The sequence below is a fragment of the Beta vulgaris genome, chromosome 6 (genome assembly GCF_026745355.1).
Source record: "Beta vulgaris subsp. vulgaris cultivar EL10 chromosome 6, EL10.2, whole genome shotgun sequence".
NCBI lineage: Eukaryota > Viridiplantae > Streptophyta > Magnoliopsida > Caryophyllales > Amaranthaceae > Beta > Beta vulgaris.
In genome coordinates, this window is record NC_079207.1 from 488,236 (window position 1) to 508,454 (window position 20,219).

General features: G+C 33.6%; 1 protein-coding gene across 1 annotated transcript; it reads left to right on the forward strand.

Moving 5' to 3' along the window:
- The first annotated feature begins 18,352 nt into the window (after positions 1–18,352).
- On the forward strand, positions 18,353–20,071 carry LOC104884459 (mitogen-activated protein kinase kinase kinase 20). The gene has a single exon (XM_010669107.4). It carries the CDS (start codon positions 18,876–18,878, stop codon positions 19,908–19,910), a length of 1,035 nt encoding a protein of 344 aa, XP_010667409.1. The 5' UTR covers positions 18,353–18,875; the 3' UTR covers positions 19,911–20,071.
- The last annotated feature ends 148 nt before the right edge of the window (positions 20,072–20,219 follow it).

The window sequence follows — 20,219 nt, forward strand, 5'->3', positions numbered from 1 at the left end:
AAACGAGTTGATCATTATATTGGAGTATGGGACCCATGTTTATGTTAGTTCTACGTTACCTAATTAAGATTATTTTAATAGTATTTTTAGTTGGTCTTGTAAGAGACCGTCTACTTTTAATTTAAAAGTAGGCGCGGCCCAAGCCCAATATTAAGAAGAGAATAGATCATATTCTTATATAGTGACTACTTTAATCTATTTAGTGACCATTTTAATCTATTTAGTGACCAGTTTAATCTATTAATTAATAACATTCTTAATTCATTTAGTGACTGATTTAATCCATTTAGTGACTAGCTTAATCCATTTTGTAAGACTGACGGACTATTTTTAAAAATTGTTTGTTCTGATTCGAAATTTAGAAGGGAAATAAAAAGAAGGAGAAGAGAATGGACGATTAGGATGGTGCAAGATACCTAAAAATAGTGTTAGGTTAGAGAGAAATTGAATGGGCTTCTTAGGAGAACGTAAGTTTACATTGTCTAATTTTATATTAAAATTAGACCGTCTATTATAATAATTTGTGTAGTATTTTATGGTAAGATGAATGATCCTGTCAGATCATAACTTCTCGTGAGTTAAGGCAGTTTGGATTTTACGGACAGACACTTTGAAAGTGGGGGGAATGGTAAGGTTTTTTTTTTTAATCTTCCTAGGCCAAACTTAGCTTGGTATTTTAATTGTATAATTAGTTCTTGTCCTGGACGAGACGTCCTGGATTATTTACCAATGTGCATTTGAATTTTGAAGTCTTCGAAAATAGATATAGTATATTGTGTTTAAATGATTTCTTCCCCACAAAGACCAACATGAATATTGTAGTGTAGTTGGTTAGTGCATTAACATATCAAATGAGAAGTCATGAGTTCGAGTCTTGAATCACACATTTTTATTACTTATGCCTCATTTGATTATGTCCAGAGGAGAGTACAAGTGGCAGCATGATATTTGTTTATCAAGAATTTTAGATATATATTATAAAGATTAAGGGTGTGTTTAGGAGTTGTGGAGGGAATATATTTTGTTGAGCAAATTTTGATCATTATTACCGATAGGAGATGAGGTTGAGCAGTTTCTCACATTACTTGATAAAGAATAGATAATACAAGTAGTATGAAGGGGTCGCCAATTGCATGAAGATGATTGGTTGCAAATAATTTTTATTACAATGGTCAAAGAAACCAATGTTCTAACTACGACGGTTTTTTAGTCCTTGTATTTATAATATTATATTGGATTATTACCGCAACTTTCTGATTTTTTTTTTATGATATTCGAGTTATTTAAGTAATACAATCAAAATGGATTTCTTGCTAAATATGACTATTGAGGAGCGTTTTTGCTTAATACTTCTACAAGCTGTAGCACTTTTACAGTTGGTCTTGTAAGAGACCGTCTACTTTTAATTTAAAAGTAGGCGCGGCCCAAGCCCAATATTAAGAAGAGAATAGATCATATTTCTTAATATAGTGACTACTTTAATCTATTTAGTGACCATTTTAATCTATTTAGTGACCAGTTTAATCTATTCATTAATAACATTCTTTAGTTCATTTAGTGACTGATTTAATCCATTTAGTGACTAGCTTAATCCATTTTGTAAGACTGACGGACTATTTTTAAAAATTGTTTGTTCTAATTCAAAATTTAGAAGGGAAATAAAAGAAGGAGAAGAGAATGAACGACTAGGATGGTGCAAGATACCTAAAAATAGTGTTAGGTTAGAGAGAAATTGAATGGGCTTCTTAGGAGAACGTAGATTTGCATTGTCTAATTTTATATTAAAATTAGACCGTCTATTATAATAATTTGTGTTACATTTAAGTTATCCCTTTCTTCTACCTAACAATTTTAATTAGGTTAATAGGAGTATTATTTGAAAAGCCAATCTACTTATTTGCTAATTAAGTTAATCCATCTTCCAGTATTTTGAAGTACTCCGGGAAGAAAACAGAAAGGTTGACGTAGGCGGTGGCCTGCCTCCCTGCCCCATTGTTTAAGGAAGTATTCTCCGATTAAAATAGGTCAACTTTTTCCATATCATTTACTTGATATAAATAGCTAAATGATATAATAAGATAGTGTTAAGATATAATATAAATAGCTAAATAATATGATAAGATAGTGTTAAGATATGATATAAGATTTCAATTAATAATCCCCAAAATAAAAATATACAGAAAAAAAAATTATAATTTTTTAATATTACTTTTGTCATAAAAATTACATAAATGCCATGGTATTGGATAATATTGGATATGGGAATATCATCCCATTGTTTTGGGCAATTACAAAAAGTTGTAGATAGAAGTATATTGATGTTCACTTTCCAATGACATGTAAAGTATGACTAAGAAGTGGGGTCTGCTCAAGTGGTGAGCTTTCCCATATTTCTTAGTAAGGTTTAGGGTTCAATTCTTACCCCATGTTTGGGATTTCAAAAGAGAAGGGATTAGGAGTGTCTGGCTTGTAATGAGCTTCTAGGTGGGGACCCTGTACGAGGACAACTCAGAGGAATTATTCTTACCATTTTTTTTAAAAAAAAAAAAAGAAATGTGAAATATGATCGTATAATCTTAACTCACATTAATAGGAAAAAGATCCGATTTCACCCCTAAGTCCCTAACTATGAATTTCTCAATTAGAATTTGCAAGTACTTGCTCCGCTTTGCCCCCTAATGAAAGCCTCTGAAGTCAGAACTGATGACTGATAGAGTATAAATCTATTCCTGGGGCCTCAACCATCAATTTAAGCTTTTGGTTGAGTTGGTCCTTTGACATGGTATCAAGAGCCAGCGTGATAAAAAGGTCACGGGTTTGAATCTCATCCACCCCCTTTCTCAGTGGAATATTTAGCGCCAGGTATGAGGGAGACCTGTGCTGCATCCACACTTCAATCCCAAAGGGCTCTTGCGTGAGGGGGCGTGATAGAATATAAATCTATTCATGGAGCCTCAACCATCAGCTTAAGCTTTTGGTTGAGTTGGTCCTTTGACAATGACCAATTATAAATATTAGTTTCAACTAAAACAATTAACAAATGGTAGCATGTTATTATAGATGACTATGTATGTTTTCATGCATGCATAGTTTTACAAAATAATAGCCAAGATCACGAAATTCTATTGTGTCGACCATGAATTAATTAATTAATTCCAACATCCACCAATGATTGGAACTTAAGTTGAATCATAGAAGAATCTTCGCTTGCAAGGGGAGGTGTTTCAAATAATGAATTATGATTGTGAACGACGATGGTATTACAAAGCAATAGTGCACCAATATATTAAGATCTTTAGCATCAAATTTGGTGCGAAGGCTTTTTTTTTAAAGGAATGATTAACATTTAACAGGTAGATGTGGTAGATACAAATTTTCGTATAATAAATATTGTTTGTATATATAATATATATATATTGTTTGTATATGTAAATATATTGTTTGTTTTTTTTTCCTTTTATTTGTTATACGAAAAAGAAACAATATTTTTCCATACACAAACAACATTTGTTATAAATACAAACATTTAATACACAAAAACTTGTATCTAATATATCTATCGGTTAGTTATTTATCGAACCTGCTTTTTTTTCTTTCTTCTTAGCTCATTTACTTTCTCTTTTCATGTTGTCTTTCTTCAAAAAAAGAAAATCATGATAATTTACTTTAAACCAAAATATCATTGCTAATATTGTATATATCGCAAATTGTGACCTAGCTCTAGCCTGACCCTTAATCCTCTCGTCATCAACTTATCTAAGATCTATTATGAACCTGACTTAATAACGACTAGCATCAATCTATCCAATTACCTTGCCGCCAGGCCTAATCACGATCAATCGATAGGAATTTTTCACATTTATCGAAACGATTCTTGAAACCTCAATATCTTTTATTTGGTGTAAGTAAAAATTATAAAAATTTGATATTTGGATTCCTCTCATTGAGACTAATCTAAGAAGACCTTCTTAATTATGATTTTTCTTATACAATAATGCGAGATAATTAATTTAACAAATTTAGTTAATGAATAGTGTCAAAAAACCAAATAATATAACTAAAAAAATACGGAGGTAATAAAATCAGAGAACACACGTTTAGATCAATGCGTTGACATTTTATTCGATCAAACAACCACCCCCCAAAACATAAAAATAATACTTAAGAGAGAGTAGAGTTTGAGGACGTGGCATATTAGCCACATCATGTAAATGGTATGGAGAATATAAGGAAACTGTCGTGCCTTGCACTACATGTTGAAGGTTGACTAACCAACCTTGAATAATTTTCATGTAACATCTGCATGTCGAATTTGAAATAATAGTCTCATCGGGATGGATACATCTATAAAAGAAATTTGGTTTTCTAATTTAAATCTACAATTGAATTAGAATGTCCCAATTAAAGAATTTTAAAGTAAAAAATGTTGTAAGCTCTAGCCTCTAATTAAGGCTAATCATGTTAAGTGGCTTTATGATTTATCTAATGGTGTTCTCTGTGGCAGTGGCAAAGGTACTCTGATCTCTCCGCATGAGTAGTGGATACACTTCATTTGGCTTGTTTGAGCTTTGTTTAGGAATATGCATGCATGCTCTGATGCTCAATTGTATTTTCATTTCTAACTTGAGCTTGAATGAGCTAAAATTTTGGAGCTTCATATATTAAATAATTGAGCCTTGAGTTACCTTATGAAATGAGGATTTCCTTGAAGATCTAATCCATTTAGTAAATTAAACTGGTATTTTTGCCAATCATTCCATATAAAAAGTTAACATTTTATAATTATACATTATACAATATACAATATACAATATACGTTGTACTTTTAAAAGTTGTAATGTCTTGTGAAAGATATACAAAGGTACTCAAGAAATTTTAAAACTTTTGACAATTTTTCGAGTTTGAACAATTGATGATTGGTCATCTACCTTCAGAAAATCTTGAAATTTGTGAAATTTTTTCGAGTTTGAACAAGAAATCGTAAATTTTGTGATAATTTTTCGAGTTTAGTTTAGATGTTCTATGCTGAATAGAACATACCTTTAAAACAAACTTAAATGAGTGGTTCACGAACATGAAGTTTCGAGCTTGGCTCATTTAATAATGAGTTGAAATTTTGATCAAACGTGTTTATTGACTTGAAAATCGAGTTTTGACCGAATTCTTTCACGAATAGCTTGTGAACGTGTTAGCACATTTGCACCCCGTAATTGTATTGAAGGGCACTAATTTGGTCCAAAGCTGACAATACGGCCTACCTTCATCATTCTTAGGCCTTTTCTTGTCAAATATAAAGGTCCAAGACATAAAATATCAAGCCTTAGTTGGATCCTAACAAATCATGCAAGCATTGATCTATATGGTCCAGACTTACATACAATATTGGGCTTCAACGGTGGTGCATATAAGTGGCAAATGATTGGGTTCTTTTAGTTAACGTGATCATGATTATAGGCCCCACAAGGATAATAGCCTCACTAAAGAAGGGCCCAAACCTTTATGTATGGGTCGGGCTTGCTGCTTTCTATCTGGTCTTAGAAAAACCAGCTATTTTCTACCAAGTGTTTTTCATGCAAATCATCTGTACAAATATATTAAAAGGCGTGCGAAAACAAGAAACTGTGCGGTGTGACGCTTTTTCTAGGGAGTTTTAGTTCATGTAATCCATGTACAATAAAAAAAAATAAAGAAATTGCATAGTATAAGGTTTGATCTCAAGACCTCAAGTACATATACTAAAGTTCTAACCGATAGGAGTGCAAAAAAAACCCTAGCCTCCCTCTTTCTTTTTTCTCTCTAAAACCCTAGCCTCCCCTACTTCTTCTTCATCAGTTAGGGGCTGCCATGGATGATTTCATCCATGGTAAGCCCCCTTTTTCCTTTTATTTTCAGTTTTTAGTTTATTTTCTTGTTTTGTTGAATAAATCAGTATCTCTTTATGAGATTTCTTAAACCCTGTTATGGGGTTTTTAGTCTTTGTTGTGGAGATCTCCTTCTCCTCTATGGGAGTTGTGAGTGTGGTTGTTTTGTTTTTAGGTATGAGAAATTGTTCTTGTTGGTTGAAGTTCAAAACTCAACATGAAGGTATTGGAATCTCGGATGCGGTTAACATGGCTCGATCAAGAAGACTCTTCCCAAACTATGTCAGAATGATAGACTTCCTCATCAATAGCTGTTTGATTCAGCAAATACAAGGGGGCTGCGCTGTATTGCTCGATCTGGTTCATTATAGTTTCTTCGAAGGACGAATTTGATTTAACCTTGTTTAATTGTATCTTGTTTTTCTTTAATATCTATTGTAGATGCCGTTTGGCCTTCAATTAATGAAATTTCTCTTTCAAAAAAAAAAAAAGTTCTAACCGATAGGCTAAGTTGTATTTAGTGTTATTGTCATAAAGTATTATATTAATAAATGAATTTTTTTATTATCTGAGGTATACCCGAGCCTAATAACTAGTTCTCAATTAAAATGTTGACTTTCACTTTTCACAAGAATGATGAAGGTATACTATACTAGGATTACACTCACCATTTTTTTTGTGTCTGGTGAGTGGAAAGATAACCATACCAATATTGATATATTGACACACAGTTAAAAATTGAACAAAGCATCTTTCTACGGAAGATCTCTTTCTCATGATATACCAATTGCATTGATGGTAACACATGACGATAATATGTTAAGTAATATAACAAACATCTAATTTCAGAAAGAGTAAATGCATAAAAAACATAAATTTTCTTTTCTAGGATTATAACCATATCTCAAAACAATGAAATTTGAGGATATAAGAAAATAATACATGCAACTCTATGAAAATATTAACCAATAAATAAGGATTAGTTACTTTAGTTGATCCGTGTTTATGTCATAAGTTCTTAAGTTAATATTATTCTAGAAAATATATTTAATGTTTATTTGTAAATATGATGGCTATATATATCAAAACCATATTTAAAACACAAAATGATAATACTAAATATATATTTTTATTAAGACGTGTGGGAAAGAGTTGTAGGTCGATGTAATGGGCACTGCTTAAACATAAAAACAAGCCATAACCAAGGCCGGAAAAACTGTCTTACTATAATCATAAAGACATTTGATGTCTTAAACTAATGAAATGTAAATACTAACACAAATAATATGGGGCAATCACAAACTGAAGTAATATGACATATTAGGGATATGATGCATGCCCACCATATAACCGAGGGCATTTTGTGAAAAAAAAAGAATAATTGCATATAGCACTCCTTAAGTTCACAAGTTTAGGTTAATGGAAAGAATCTCATATTTTCAGACGAAAAATTAGGAACAACTGCATAAGTTTAAATTGACGATAATTAAGTGAGTCAACCGTGAATGAATCAAGCTATATCAACCACATATATATTTTTCGCCAAATCAACTTGCCACTTTCACCAAATTGATTGAAATTATAACAAAAAGAACTCGAGTGTTTTTCTTCTTCTAAGAGATAACTTTATTACGCATAAAATTAATAATAGAGAAGGTATCAAGTTACTCATAGAATTACTAGTAGAGTTGGGTCTTGACTCTTGTCTATTCAATTCTTAAAGGTTTTGGGTCGAGTTTAAGTTTAACTAAATTGATTCAAGTCTAGTCTAACCGAAAGAAATGGCTTAAATATCACATATTGTTTCGGATATATATCCCTAAATTGTAGAATTTTTAGAGGAGGAAAGAGAGAAACTTGGAGAGGATTAAAAAGAATAAATTTTTATATATTTTTCATACTCACTTAATGAATAAACAAAACAACCTTTAAATAGACATACAAAGCACTATAACATGTCCACTATGTAGCCCACTACTTGCTTGCTATCCCACTAACTAGACCATTATCTAGACAACTACTTGTTAACCCACTAACTGATTATTAGCAACTAATCCTAGCTATCAGGAAAACTATTTGACTAATTTTGGAGCATAATCCAACATACCCCCTTGCTCCAAAATTTGTAGGAGCCAATATTAAACATTATGTCACAATCTTGATTTTTGGTAATTCTTCCCACATGATGGACCTTCATTTTTTTTTTATCTTAATGGAGCATTTTTCTCCATTAACATGGAAACACTTCTCTTCCTAATGTGATGCACTTCTCATCACCACCATTTTTTGTTGATACACATTATCACCAACACCATATCTTAATTTGTTGATGCACATTATCATCAACCTTCACTCAATGAAGCACTTCTCTCCATAAACTCATTTTGACGTTGCCTTGCAAATTGACTAAGTCCACTACTTTAATTTCGGAAACCGTCTCTGTGTTGACTACGACTTCCACACACTCGTAAAGATTACTCGATCTTCAACTCAACAATTTTTTATGCCCTCTTTTTCACTGAATTAAAATCCATTTTCATGGGCTAAAAGGGAACCCAACAACACATCACACCCAACCATTACTTTCATGGTTAAACACAAAAAAATTCACTTAAACAAAGAAATTGCTCACAAACAATGAAATTAAGCTGCATTGCTTGTTTCTTTTTACTCAATTTTGTTTTTAATACTCTTTTTCTCTCTCTATCTCTTTTTTTTTTCTTTGCTTCATCTCTTTCCCTTTCCGTATCTAACCTGGAGCTCTTGATACCATGTAGAATTTTTAGAGGAGGAAAGAGAGAAACTTGGAGAGGATTAAAAAGACTACATTTTTATATATTTTTCATACTCACTTAATGAATAAACAAAACAACCTTTAAATAGACATACAAAGCACTACTAATAACATGTCCACTATGTAGCCCACTACTTGCTTGCTATCCCACTAACTAGATCATTATCTAGACAACTACTTGTTAACCCACTAACTGATTATTAGCAACTAATCCTAGCTATTAGGAAAACTATTTGACTAATTTTGGAGTATAATCCAACATAAATGGGTTCTTCAAATAGAAATGCGGTTCATAATTCTCAATGACAACTTTTATGCTTTATAAACTGGAAAAAAACTGTAAAGCTTCAAGATCAATTTACTCAAGTCCATTGGACAGTTTTTATCCAATGGGGCCCTTTACAAGCTTGCAGTGAGTGATTTATTTATTTTTCTGAGAGCTTCATTTGCAGAGTATCACCGAAAGTTGCCGAAAACAGATTTAACAGAGGCCCGTGGCCCAATGTTAACGGCTTCATAATCATAGCGGTAACAACTAACAACTGCTTTCATTCCCCTTAGGAAACATAAACCCTCCTTAGCTCCTTATTGAATGTTGCTTAGCAATTACGATTCTAGAATTACTATATATCCAATGAAGTAATACTAATTTCCTTAATTTTCAATTTATGTTTTTCTCTAATCTCTCTCGACTTATCACGCTGATATTTATATTTTACATCGATCACACATCTTATGTTGTAACAGAAGATTAGGTTTTTGTTTCGTGTAATATTTGAGTTTCTTAAAGATTGTGACTTGCTCTTGTAATTGTGGTATAATTGGTATGATATATGATGGGAGACAATAAATCAAAGGTAAGATAATAGATTAAGGGTAATAGTCTTGCTTATGGAGGGATTTAAGGTATGATCTAATATTGGACCTTAAAGTTGAGAAGAAAAAATAGAACGTGATTTTGTTAGTATAAGAATTGAATTTAGTCATTTAATTTAATTTATAAAATCATTTAATTTATTTTGCACATTTTGTCAATTCTATGTAATTAACTTATAGTTCACTCATCCTATTCACCATAAATTATCCATGATCTTTTCTTTTGGACCATGATCCGGATTCTCAAGCGACTTAATTGAATAAAATGTTTCACGATAATAATAATTGTTATTGTTATGGTAGGAAGTAAACAACTAAATTTAAGCAACACATTTTTACCAAAGGAATCAGTTTCACAAGAAAAAATTTACATAAAAATTCAAGAACCTGACCTGGATTTCAAAAATTCAGATTAACCGATGATTTATATATAATTGTTTTTTTATTATAAAAAATTTAAATTCGAAGTGGACATTATTCATATCATATAAGGAGAGATAACAAAATTCTACCCACAAAGAAATTTTGTCATTTATGATTTACCCAAAAGAGGAGAGAAAAAATTTCAACGAGTATTGAACTCCCAACTAGTCAACTTGATCTTCATGGCTGCCTTCATTGAATCCGTTTCTTTTTTCTTTTAATAATTTTGATGACTTCCACAATCAACCTTTAATGAAGGAGTACCTTTTATGTTTTAAAGGACTCTGCCGTCATTCACTGACTTTCTTAAGATTTGGGTCACATGATAGCACATTGAGCTACCTAAGACAAATTTCAACTTGCAGCTACACAGCACTGAAAATATAATATGATTGTTTTCCATTATATATTTATTGATAACAATACATTATTCTTAGTACAATAATCTTTCTATGATCGAAAAACAATGCATAAACAGAGATCCGAACCTCAATTTGTGTGTTTGTGTCATGTGTATCAGTATCAGATAGTACAGATACCAAAGATTGTTGGAAAATTAATATCAATGAGTATTATTTTTAATATTATAGTGTTGAGATATTTTTTGTGAGTTTATATAGCTACGCCATACCGCATGATCATGGCTTCGTGATTGGTGTTTCATGATCCATACCGCATATGCCATATTCGGACCAACTACCGAAACTCCAACTTGCGTCAATCATCTTTATCCCCCTTACAAACTTTCATAGGTATTCCTATTAGCTTAGCTAGCCCCAACTTTTTTTATACGAGATAGAGTATATTATAGGAACAAGAATTACTTCCTCTGTTTCTAAATAAGTGCAACATTTGCATAGTATTTACTATTCATAGTTTAAACTTTAATTAGCTTTGGTGACTTAGATTTTAGGAAAAACATGGTCATGTGGGATCTTGTTAGATTCGTCTGAATGTGAATTTTTTTAATATCAACTTTTTATAATTTTTACTTATTGATAATTGAAGATATTAATGGTTAAAATAATGCATTGGCAAACGTGAAAATAAGAAATGTTGCACTTATTTAGAAATAGAGGAAGTATTATTGATTGATTTATTTTGGTAATCCTCTACAGCTTTCCCCCCAAAAACCCTTTCCCCCAAAATAAAATACTTTTTCCGTTTTTTTTACATGTTACACATTTAAAAATTGCGGTTATTTAGGCGAAAATTTAATTGGGGATTAAGACATTAAGTAAAAGGATGGGTGGGGATTAAAGAAAGTGACAAACACTAGTGAGCCATCACCACCACTGGGGAACACCAGTGAGACACCGCTGCGACACCACCAAATCGACCACCGACACCCACCCTCTCCCCTTCCCCTATTGCAAGCACAACCCCCCTCCCCTTCTCCTTCCCTTGTAGTCGCGCGACTGGGATTTTCGGCGGGCATGTGGGATTTTCGACGGGAGGGTGGTGTTTTCTAGGCTGGGGTAGGGTTTTGGAGGGGTAGGTGGGTTTTCGGGGGGCTGGGTGGGTTTTTGGCGGATGGGGTAGGGTTTTCGGCCAGTGGGATAGGGTTTCCGGCCGGTGGGGTGGGGTGCGGTGGTGAGGAAGGGGGGGCTGCTGCAGTGGTGGGGAGGGGGGCTGTTGCGGTGGTGGGTATGACATTGGGCTTATAGGGTGGGTGGATGAGGGGTGGTGGTTAATTGTTAATTTAGGTTAAATTAGGCTAAATTAAGTAGGTTTAATTTTGATTAATTGTTATAAGTAAGGGTAAGTTGGTAATTTAAAAGGTCAAAACTTACCAATTTAAGAAAGAAAAAAAAGTGTAACATGTATTTTGCACCATTTCATTTAAGGAAAGTGTAACATGTAATTAAAAAATAGAGGAAGTATGAGGAAGTATGTTTACATAATGGTTATGTGCACTATTTGTTTATAATCAAGATATTTTAGTAATAAAATATAAATTCCCTCTTTCTCTTTTCTCCGTGTCCCTTTTCATCTCTCTCTCTTTTGGGTCCTTTCTCTCTCTCTTAGGTCCCTTCTCTCTATTTCAATTGCTGATATACGTCATTTTTTTAAGAAAATACCAGCTAATTTTGTTAAACCTATTTTACTGAATTTATTTTTAATAAAGCTCTAGAGTGATATTATATAACATTCACTTGATATGCTAAGATTCAATCAAGATATGATATAGTAGTCAAATGATATGATAATATGGTATCAAAATATGATATGTTAGTTATCTAATATTACAAATAAAAATATATAAAAAATAATAATTTCTTTATAATTTATGATCTTTGTATACTCTAGAGTTTTACTAAAAATAAATTTAATAAAATTAACTTCTATCAGTAAGAGAGAGATGAGAGAAGGGACCCAGAGAAATAAGAGAGAGAAGGGACCCAAAGAGAGAAGGAGAGAAGGGGGGTGGGGGGGATCGGTTATGGGAAAATGATTCTCCTTATGTGTATATCAGGATTCAGGACTCAAATATATATAGCACAAATCAGAACATAAATCTATCCATCTCATGTTTCGGTTGATTTTTGGGTTGTCCTTTAGTTATACTTCATAAATTCTATTATTTACCCGATCTTTTCTTTTTTACGGAAAGAAGAATTTATTATTTACGAAAAGAGTTACAAAAGTCTGAACCTACAACGACATCGACAGTAAAATGCGGACCACTACGAAGCCAACAACGTTCCCCTAACTCCATCGGGGAGGACTTAGCAAGAAGATGGACTACACAATTACCTTTCTTTTGACATGACTCCAACTAATTGAAATAAAGAACTAATATTGAAAATATCCTTACAAACTACAAACACAGAATATAAATCTGCTACACCCTTCTTTAAGTGACTAGTGACTCCTAGGCAATCACTTTCAGCCACAACCGTATAAAAACCACAATTAAGAGCCAACTTCAGGCGAAAAAGGAGCGCCTTCGCCTCAGCTATGGGTGCGTCCCACTTCGCCTTTACTTGCTTAATTGCTGCTGCTAGCACAACACCACCTTCATCCCTCCGCATCACAATTGACCTTCACCACACCTGTCGAGGGAGGCAACCACGAAGTAGCTAGGATGTTGTTGCGTGGCCGCCTCACACTGCTCATTTTCCTCAATGAACGCATCATAGTACGAGAGAGCACCAGCCACAATTTCACCATAGCACTTCGTCGAAGATCGAAATATTGTCACGTTCCGCGCCTTCCAAATACCCCAACACACCATTGCTATTCGACATAGCACCTCCTCCTTTACTACACCATACAAGTTACAACTTAGATATATTATTGTATCAACTAAATAGATAAGTATTAGGTGAGGTCTCATAACATGGAATTAGACGGATAGTTATCATTGCTTATTTAGATGTTAACTGCGCGACCTACCTTGACCCATGCTAATCTACTATGAGTTATGCTTCATTCTTGGGAGAGAATTTCATTGTTTTTGCGCGCACTCTGGAAACCAAACCATCGTTCCCAAATATTTTGTTCAAGCAATGGCACACACACTTTTTAAGACGCTCTTTGGTACCGTTCCTAAATTGTTGAGTTGTCTTTCATCATTCAGTCAAGCTCCTTTTGTGCTTAATCTTATTCGACATATACATGTATGCTCTCAATAGTCATATAAATATCGACTATCAGTTAATTTAGATATTGCTCATGGTGATTTGACGGTTTTATTTTTACTAATAAATTACTCCGTCGTGGTTTTTGAGTTTGAAAAGTCTAAACTGAACATGCTATTCTCTCTACACATTTTTCATTGAATGTAATAGTGAGAGTTTGATCAATAATCCACTAAAGTTTCAATTTTTAATGTTTCAAAGTGTTGGTAAAAAATCAGTTCGTTGACCTTACAAACAAATCAATGGATACCCAATAGTTTAGTATTGAATGCCTTGGGAGATTTAATCCATGGGGATTACCGGTTTTAATTGGATATAACCTTGCTAACATACTCTGTTGCAATTTAATTAATGATCAAATTACAACAAATTAATTTTAGGCGAAAAACAATAAATAGAGCAAACAATAATTAAACTTTTTAATTAAAGCTTAGAATTCCCATACATGCCACAAACTTAGAGACGAGTTTTACAACACATAAAGCCAGGCTGGACAACTTAAAGAGAAGATGCGAAAGTTATTACCTCCATAGTTCCTTGCTTCAATTGGAGAATTTGAGATCAAATGTCGCCATGACATAATTTATGGAACTAAACTACAACCCCAGAAGGGGGTCGGCTATGCAAAGTTGCTAACGCTAATGAATTAAGAAATGTAGTTGTGATGGATTGTTCGTCTTCTTTGCTTAATGATATTAGCTTTTTTTGTAGAGAAACATAATGTATAACTTCCATGCATGTTAGGGAGGGAAAATGTTTGAATCATACTTGATTCAAATCTCAACTGCTTTCTGGCGCCGAATAATTGTCACCCTATAGTGCACGTTCTTCTTTATGTTGAATTGTCTTATGATTATCATCTGATTGCCTGTTCTTTTACTGCCCTTGACTTTCATCTCTTGGTAGTCTTGGTGGTCTTCCTTTGCTAATCTTGACCTCTGTTAACTTTGGGTTTTATATTCATGTTGGACTCTTATATTAAAGCAATATTAAACCTTTTGAGGTTTGATTCAATGTACCATATAAAATAAATGTTATTGGACATCCGAAAATGATAGTAACACAAAGTAAAAAATAATAAAATCTTATAATTATATGTAACTATAAAGATATAGACAAGCTTTTTTATATAACACTTATATTAAGGTAATAACATTCTCTTACCCCAATTTCATTGCAATTGTTATTTTTATCTCAATTCCTTAGAAGTTTTTTTCACAACTTGTCATACCATAACGTCATTATTTTTCCAATTTTGCACTAAACAGAAAATTACATAAATCTAATAAAGCTAATTATGAAATTCATGAATGATAATATATTTAATAATTACAACTGGCCCGCGGCATCTCACGAGCCAAAATACTAACAATTATATTAACATGTGCGAGGATTGCTTGAAGCCGCCATGTGGTGCCACATCATCTGGGCAAGAATTATAAACCTGCCAAGCTGCCACGCATGTCACTCCATCTCATGCTACTTCGTCTCTGATATAGTGTTCCCCTTAAAAATAATCAAAAGGAAGATAAAGAAGTATCGTTAATTTCTTCATGCTCGTTCCAAGTTCGAAGTACCATTTGTACAAATGAGAATCCCCTTCCTTACATGATTTCTTCTTCATATAGGTAGATATAGGATCTATAGGGCACTTACTTAATAGTACATTTTGTGTAACAACCCTTCCTATCTGATATAAAAAGAGCCCATGATCCTGAACCGATCTTACCTGGGATCGCAAATCCCAAATTTGTCTATGAAGAGCGGATCGAATTGTATTATTGTCTATAATGGATTTCTTCTGTGTAATACAGGGAAGGGGTCATCCACTTACCTACTCATCAAAATCAAAGCGAGCCCCTTCATTTCATTCAATGAATCCAATCTGCCCTAAGTAGGGTAAGCAGTCTCCATTCCCAAACCTCTTACATCATATATGTCATAATCTTACCACCAAACTAAAGCTATTACATGTAACTAAATTCCAATATCATTTATCAAATACTTATGCCTTGTGAATAATTAACTAAGATAATAAAATTACAAGAGATAATGAATTGTACAATCTACAATTATTGTTGAACAGTGTGGGCAAAAAATTGGTTGACAATTATCATTGTTGGTTAATATGCTTTTGTGCTCAATTATATTGTGATTGAAAAGAGGGAGATCAGAGGTGGTAGCGCAGTGGAGTACCATCTCGAATTTCAGGACGTTGTGCAGGATTCGAATCCTGATTCCAGTAATATGTTGAGCATTTAATTATGGGTTGTTTAGCCTTGTACCCAGTCTCTAAACTGGTGTGCACTGCAGGCTAGTAGCCTAGGAGGGGTAGGTCTTCGGACCAATTATCTTTCCTAATAAAAAAAATCATGATTTAAAACATATACTTTAAATAAAATTGTACTCAAACTATACGACCCTTAACTTTGATCTCAATCTATATATTTAAAGTAGTATTTTACTAATTGAAAAAGTTTAATATCGTATAACATAAAATAACTTGGGGGATCGCCATGGCCAACAACTTACTATTACTTAAGAGTATGAAAAATAAATGTTATCGTGCCACTTGTTCCCCGAAAATTTTCATCATACATCCGGGTGTACCATGAGCTGATGAGCATGGTACATCTAAGGTTATTTTTTTGCTCATTGCTCATTTGAAACCTCCAAATAAACATAATTATATACTTTTATTAGGAAGAGCTCCAAATGAATGTCCTCCTTGTTCCCCCTCTCTATTATTGACATGGTACCAAATAATTTTGTAGTTTTTCTTGTTAGTTGCTTTATTTTGTGTTTCATGTTTTCCTGCCAAATTTAATTTTGATTTATTAGATCCCTTTACCTTAAGTAACGATATTTAATAGATTTAAAAAAAGCAAAGACCTATATAAAGCTTTATTTTAGTAGGAAAAAGGTTGAATACATAATGTATAAACAATAATCATGACAATGTTTTACACATTAGAAATATCAAATGTAGCGCGTCAAACTAAATTTGACCATGTGATCAATTCTGACTTTGAATTTGATTGAATTGATTCCAAAGATTTCCCACAGTCCAGGAAGTTGCTTTCACACTCTTTTCTTTGTCCAAGTGCATAGAATTGCACCTGATTCTTTCTTTCTTTCTTTCTTTCTTTCTTTCTTTCTTTCTTTCTTTCATTTTAAGGATTATAATTTATTATCTTTCTATTTTCGGCAGGAGAATTGCATCATGTATATGTAGTTCAATTTTCACTAACATAAAAAAGAAGGAAACTTCATGATAAGTTTGGCTTGATGTGAAAGCTTTTGGTACGCAACTTTACCCACTTAGCTTCCCTGTCCTCTAAATTAAGTAAAGTTATGATATGATATGATATGATGATGATATCTTATAACTTAAAAGTGAATAAACACAAAACAAATCATATACGCTAAAAATTCATCATCCAATCTTAATCCTAAACAGATGAATGGTCCAAAAGGAATATACTTGTGCTTCGTTGCATTCATTCATTTGATTTCCCCACAACGTAACTTTTAAGTTCAATTAATTTGGTCCTTTCAACAATTTTTTGTTCTCATACGTGTAATTCTCAATGATTTGTTGCATTTTAATCATTACTTTACGAATATGTTACAAAAACTAGATTTAAGTTTCTAGAAACATGAATATTGACAAGTTTGGACTAGGACTTTATGAATATATAAAACTAGATTTGTTGCATTTTTTTATGATGTTCATGTATGGACATGTTTGTCAATCATTTTTACTTAGCTTTTTATTAAGTAATGTTTTCTGTAACTTTTAATACTTCCTCCGTTTCAATTTAGTTGTTGTGACACTTTTTATTTTAGGAATTTTCAATTTAGTTGTGACACTTTTATTTTGGGTAATAACTTCTCTCTATCTCTCTCCTATTACATGGGACCCTTTTATTTTGTCAATCATATCACACAGCGTTAACAGTAATTAGTCAATAACCCTAACACTAACCCTAAGCCCTAATCCTAATCCTTAAACCTAAACCCTAACCCTCCCACCACCCTCACCCCAGCAGTTCCCCTCTCACCCACCATCTCGTTGCTCCCTCCACCCCTGTTGATCCTCCCGCAGCTCCCCCACCCTCCCCCACAACCCGTCGAATTCCGTGAACTGGGCAAGCTAATGAGCGAGTTGGTTGCAAATGACGAGCGAGAAGGTGGGGGAGGGATCGAGACGAGCTGGACTGCGGAATTAGGGGGTGGAATTCGACAGGGATGTGGGAGGGGGATTTGACAGGGGTGGGGAGAGTGGGGGGAATTCAACATGGGGTAGAGCCGGGGGAGCTGCGGGAGGGTCGAGGAGGGTGGAAGGAGTTGCGGGAGGGTCGATGAGGGTGGGGGAAGGTGAGCTGCTGGGTTGGGGGAAGGTTATGGTTAGGGTTTAGGGGTTATGGGTTGGAGTTAATGTGGAGGGTTAATTAGGATTAAAATTAGATAAGTAATGTTAATGACTAACGCCAATTAATACCGTTAGTCATTAAGGGTATTTGGGTGTATTATGTTGAAACTGAAGGGTACCAAGTGTAGTTTCAAAAGTGCAAGGTTATCCGGTGAATTATTTCGTGAAAACTCGGGGGTATTTGGTGAAAAAACGAAAAAAAATATATTATAATAATGTTGAAAAAAACAGAAAGATCACATTCTAAACCTGCCAGACGGTCAATATCAACTCTCTTATGAAACCAAAGTAAAAATACTCACTTAATAAAGAGTGTGTTTCATACTTCTATCTAGTACTAGTAGTATTAACTATTAAATAGAGTAGATTAGAGCAGTGTTGAAAGGAATGGATGTAGATGGATTGAATCATAAAGCCAAAATATATGCATCGTTTCACAATAAGAACCACAAATATAGAAAGGCGTGTGTTAAGAGTGAAGAGTAAGAGTAAAGTCTTAACCATGCTAACCACGTTTCTCAAATACCCTTTTTACCCCTTAATTATCTTTTGTTCACTCTTGTTGTATTTTGTATTTTGCCGTCCGCCGATATATCCTTGATTATCACGTGCATCATTCCCTCACCAAATTAATTGAACCATATTCTTTAATCTTTATTCTTAAAACCCCACACCACCAAAAAAAAAAAAAAAAAAAAAATTCCCACTCACACCAAACTTCACCCTTTTATTTTCTCTCTCATCCATTCTTATATAAATACTAGTTCCCCTATTCTCAATAAACAGAAAAAACTTGTAACCCAAAAAAAAAAAATTCACAGCAAAACATTGAGTTTGCTCCAATGGAGTGGGTAAGAGGTGAAATTATAGGAAGGGGTAGTTTTGGAACAGTTAATTTAGCTATACCCAAATCATCAAATTCAACCCAATTTGTTGTAAAATCCTCTGAAATTTCTAAATGTTCTTCCCTCAAAAATGAGAGAGAAATTCTTTTAGAGTTAAGTAATAATCACCCAAATATAATCCAATATTTGGGCGATTCTTTGAGTATTGAAAAGGGTACCCAAATCTACAATCTTTTCTTAGAGTATGCAAGTAAAGGAAGTTTAGCTGATCATCTTAAGTTTTGCGGCGGTAAATTCGAGTTTTCCGATGTTAAAAGTTACACAAAATCAATTCTTAAAGGATTATGTCATATTCATCAAAATGGGTTTGTTCATTGCGATATTAAGCTTCAAAATATCTTGCTTCTTGACAATACTACCATTAAAATCGCCGATTTTGGATTGGCGAGGCGAGTTTCCGATGAATTTGGTAAGCAATTAAGAGGGACTCCTCTGTATATGTCGCCGGAAATTATCGCCGGAGAAAAAGTTGAGTCTCCGGCGGATATTTGGGCTCTTGGGTGTGCAGTGATCGAGATGTTTTCCGGTATTTCGGCGTGGGAAATGTCGCCGGAAAGTGACGTCAGTGCTTTGCTTTACCGAATTGCGGTTGGCGGGGAATCGCCGAAGATTCCCGGGAATTTGTGTTGTGAAGGGAAAGATTTTCTTGGGAAGTGTTTTATTAATAATCCCAATGAGAGATGGACGGCCCAGATGTTATTGGAGCATCCATTTCTTTCCGGGTTATATGATGACAAACAACAACAATCTTTTATTTCTCCAAGGTGTCCTTTTGAGTTTCCGGATTGGCAATCCACTTCGGGTTCGAGTTCAGGTTCGAGTTCGGATTCTGAGTCCATTTCATCTTTCGGGTTTTCGGAAGAGTCTTGGACTTTAACTTCGAGTCCTATATCACATCGGTTAGAAGGAAAATTGATTTCAGATCGAATACCCGATTGGGGTGCTTCAAATGATTGGGTTACTATTCGATAACAACTTTTTTTTAGTGTTAGGATTTTATTTTGTGGTAGAATATATTCGCCGTCAGATCATATATTTTTTACTTGATCGGATGGTAACAAAATTCTTTCAATGTCATGTTGTACATGCTACTCTAGTTAATCAAAAACAAAAGATACAAGATTTTTAATCTATGAACAGTTTCTTATGGTTCCAAAATCGATTCTAGATTTTGTTTTAATTTTGCTTGATTTTGTACAGTTGTTATATGTGAAATTTCCAGCTGTGAGTTATTGATAAAAAAGTGTAATATTTAAGTGATACTTTAACATTTAAGTAAGA

Coding starts and splice junctions, on each gene's coding strand:
- LOC104884459 (XM_010669107.4), top strand. CDS start 18,876: ATGGAGTGGGTAAGAGGTGAAATTATAGGAAGGGGTAGTTTTGGAACA.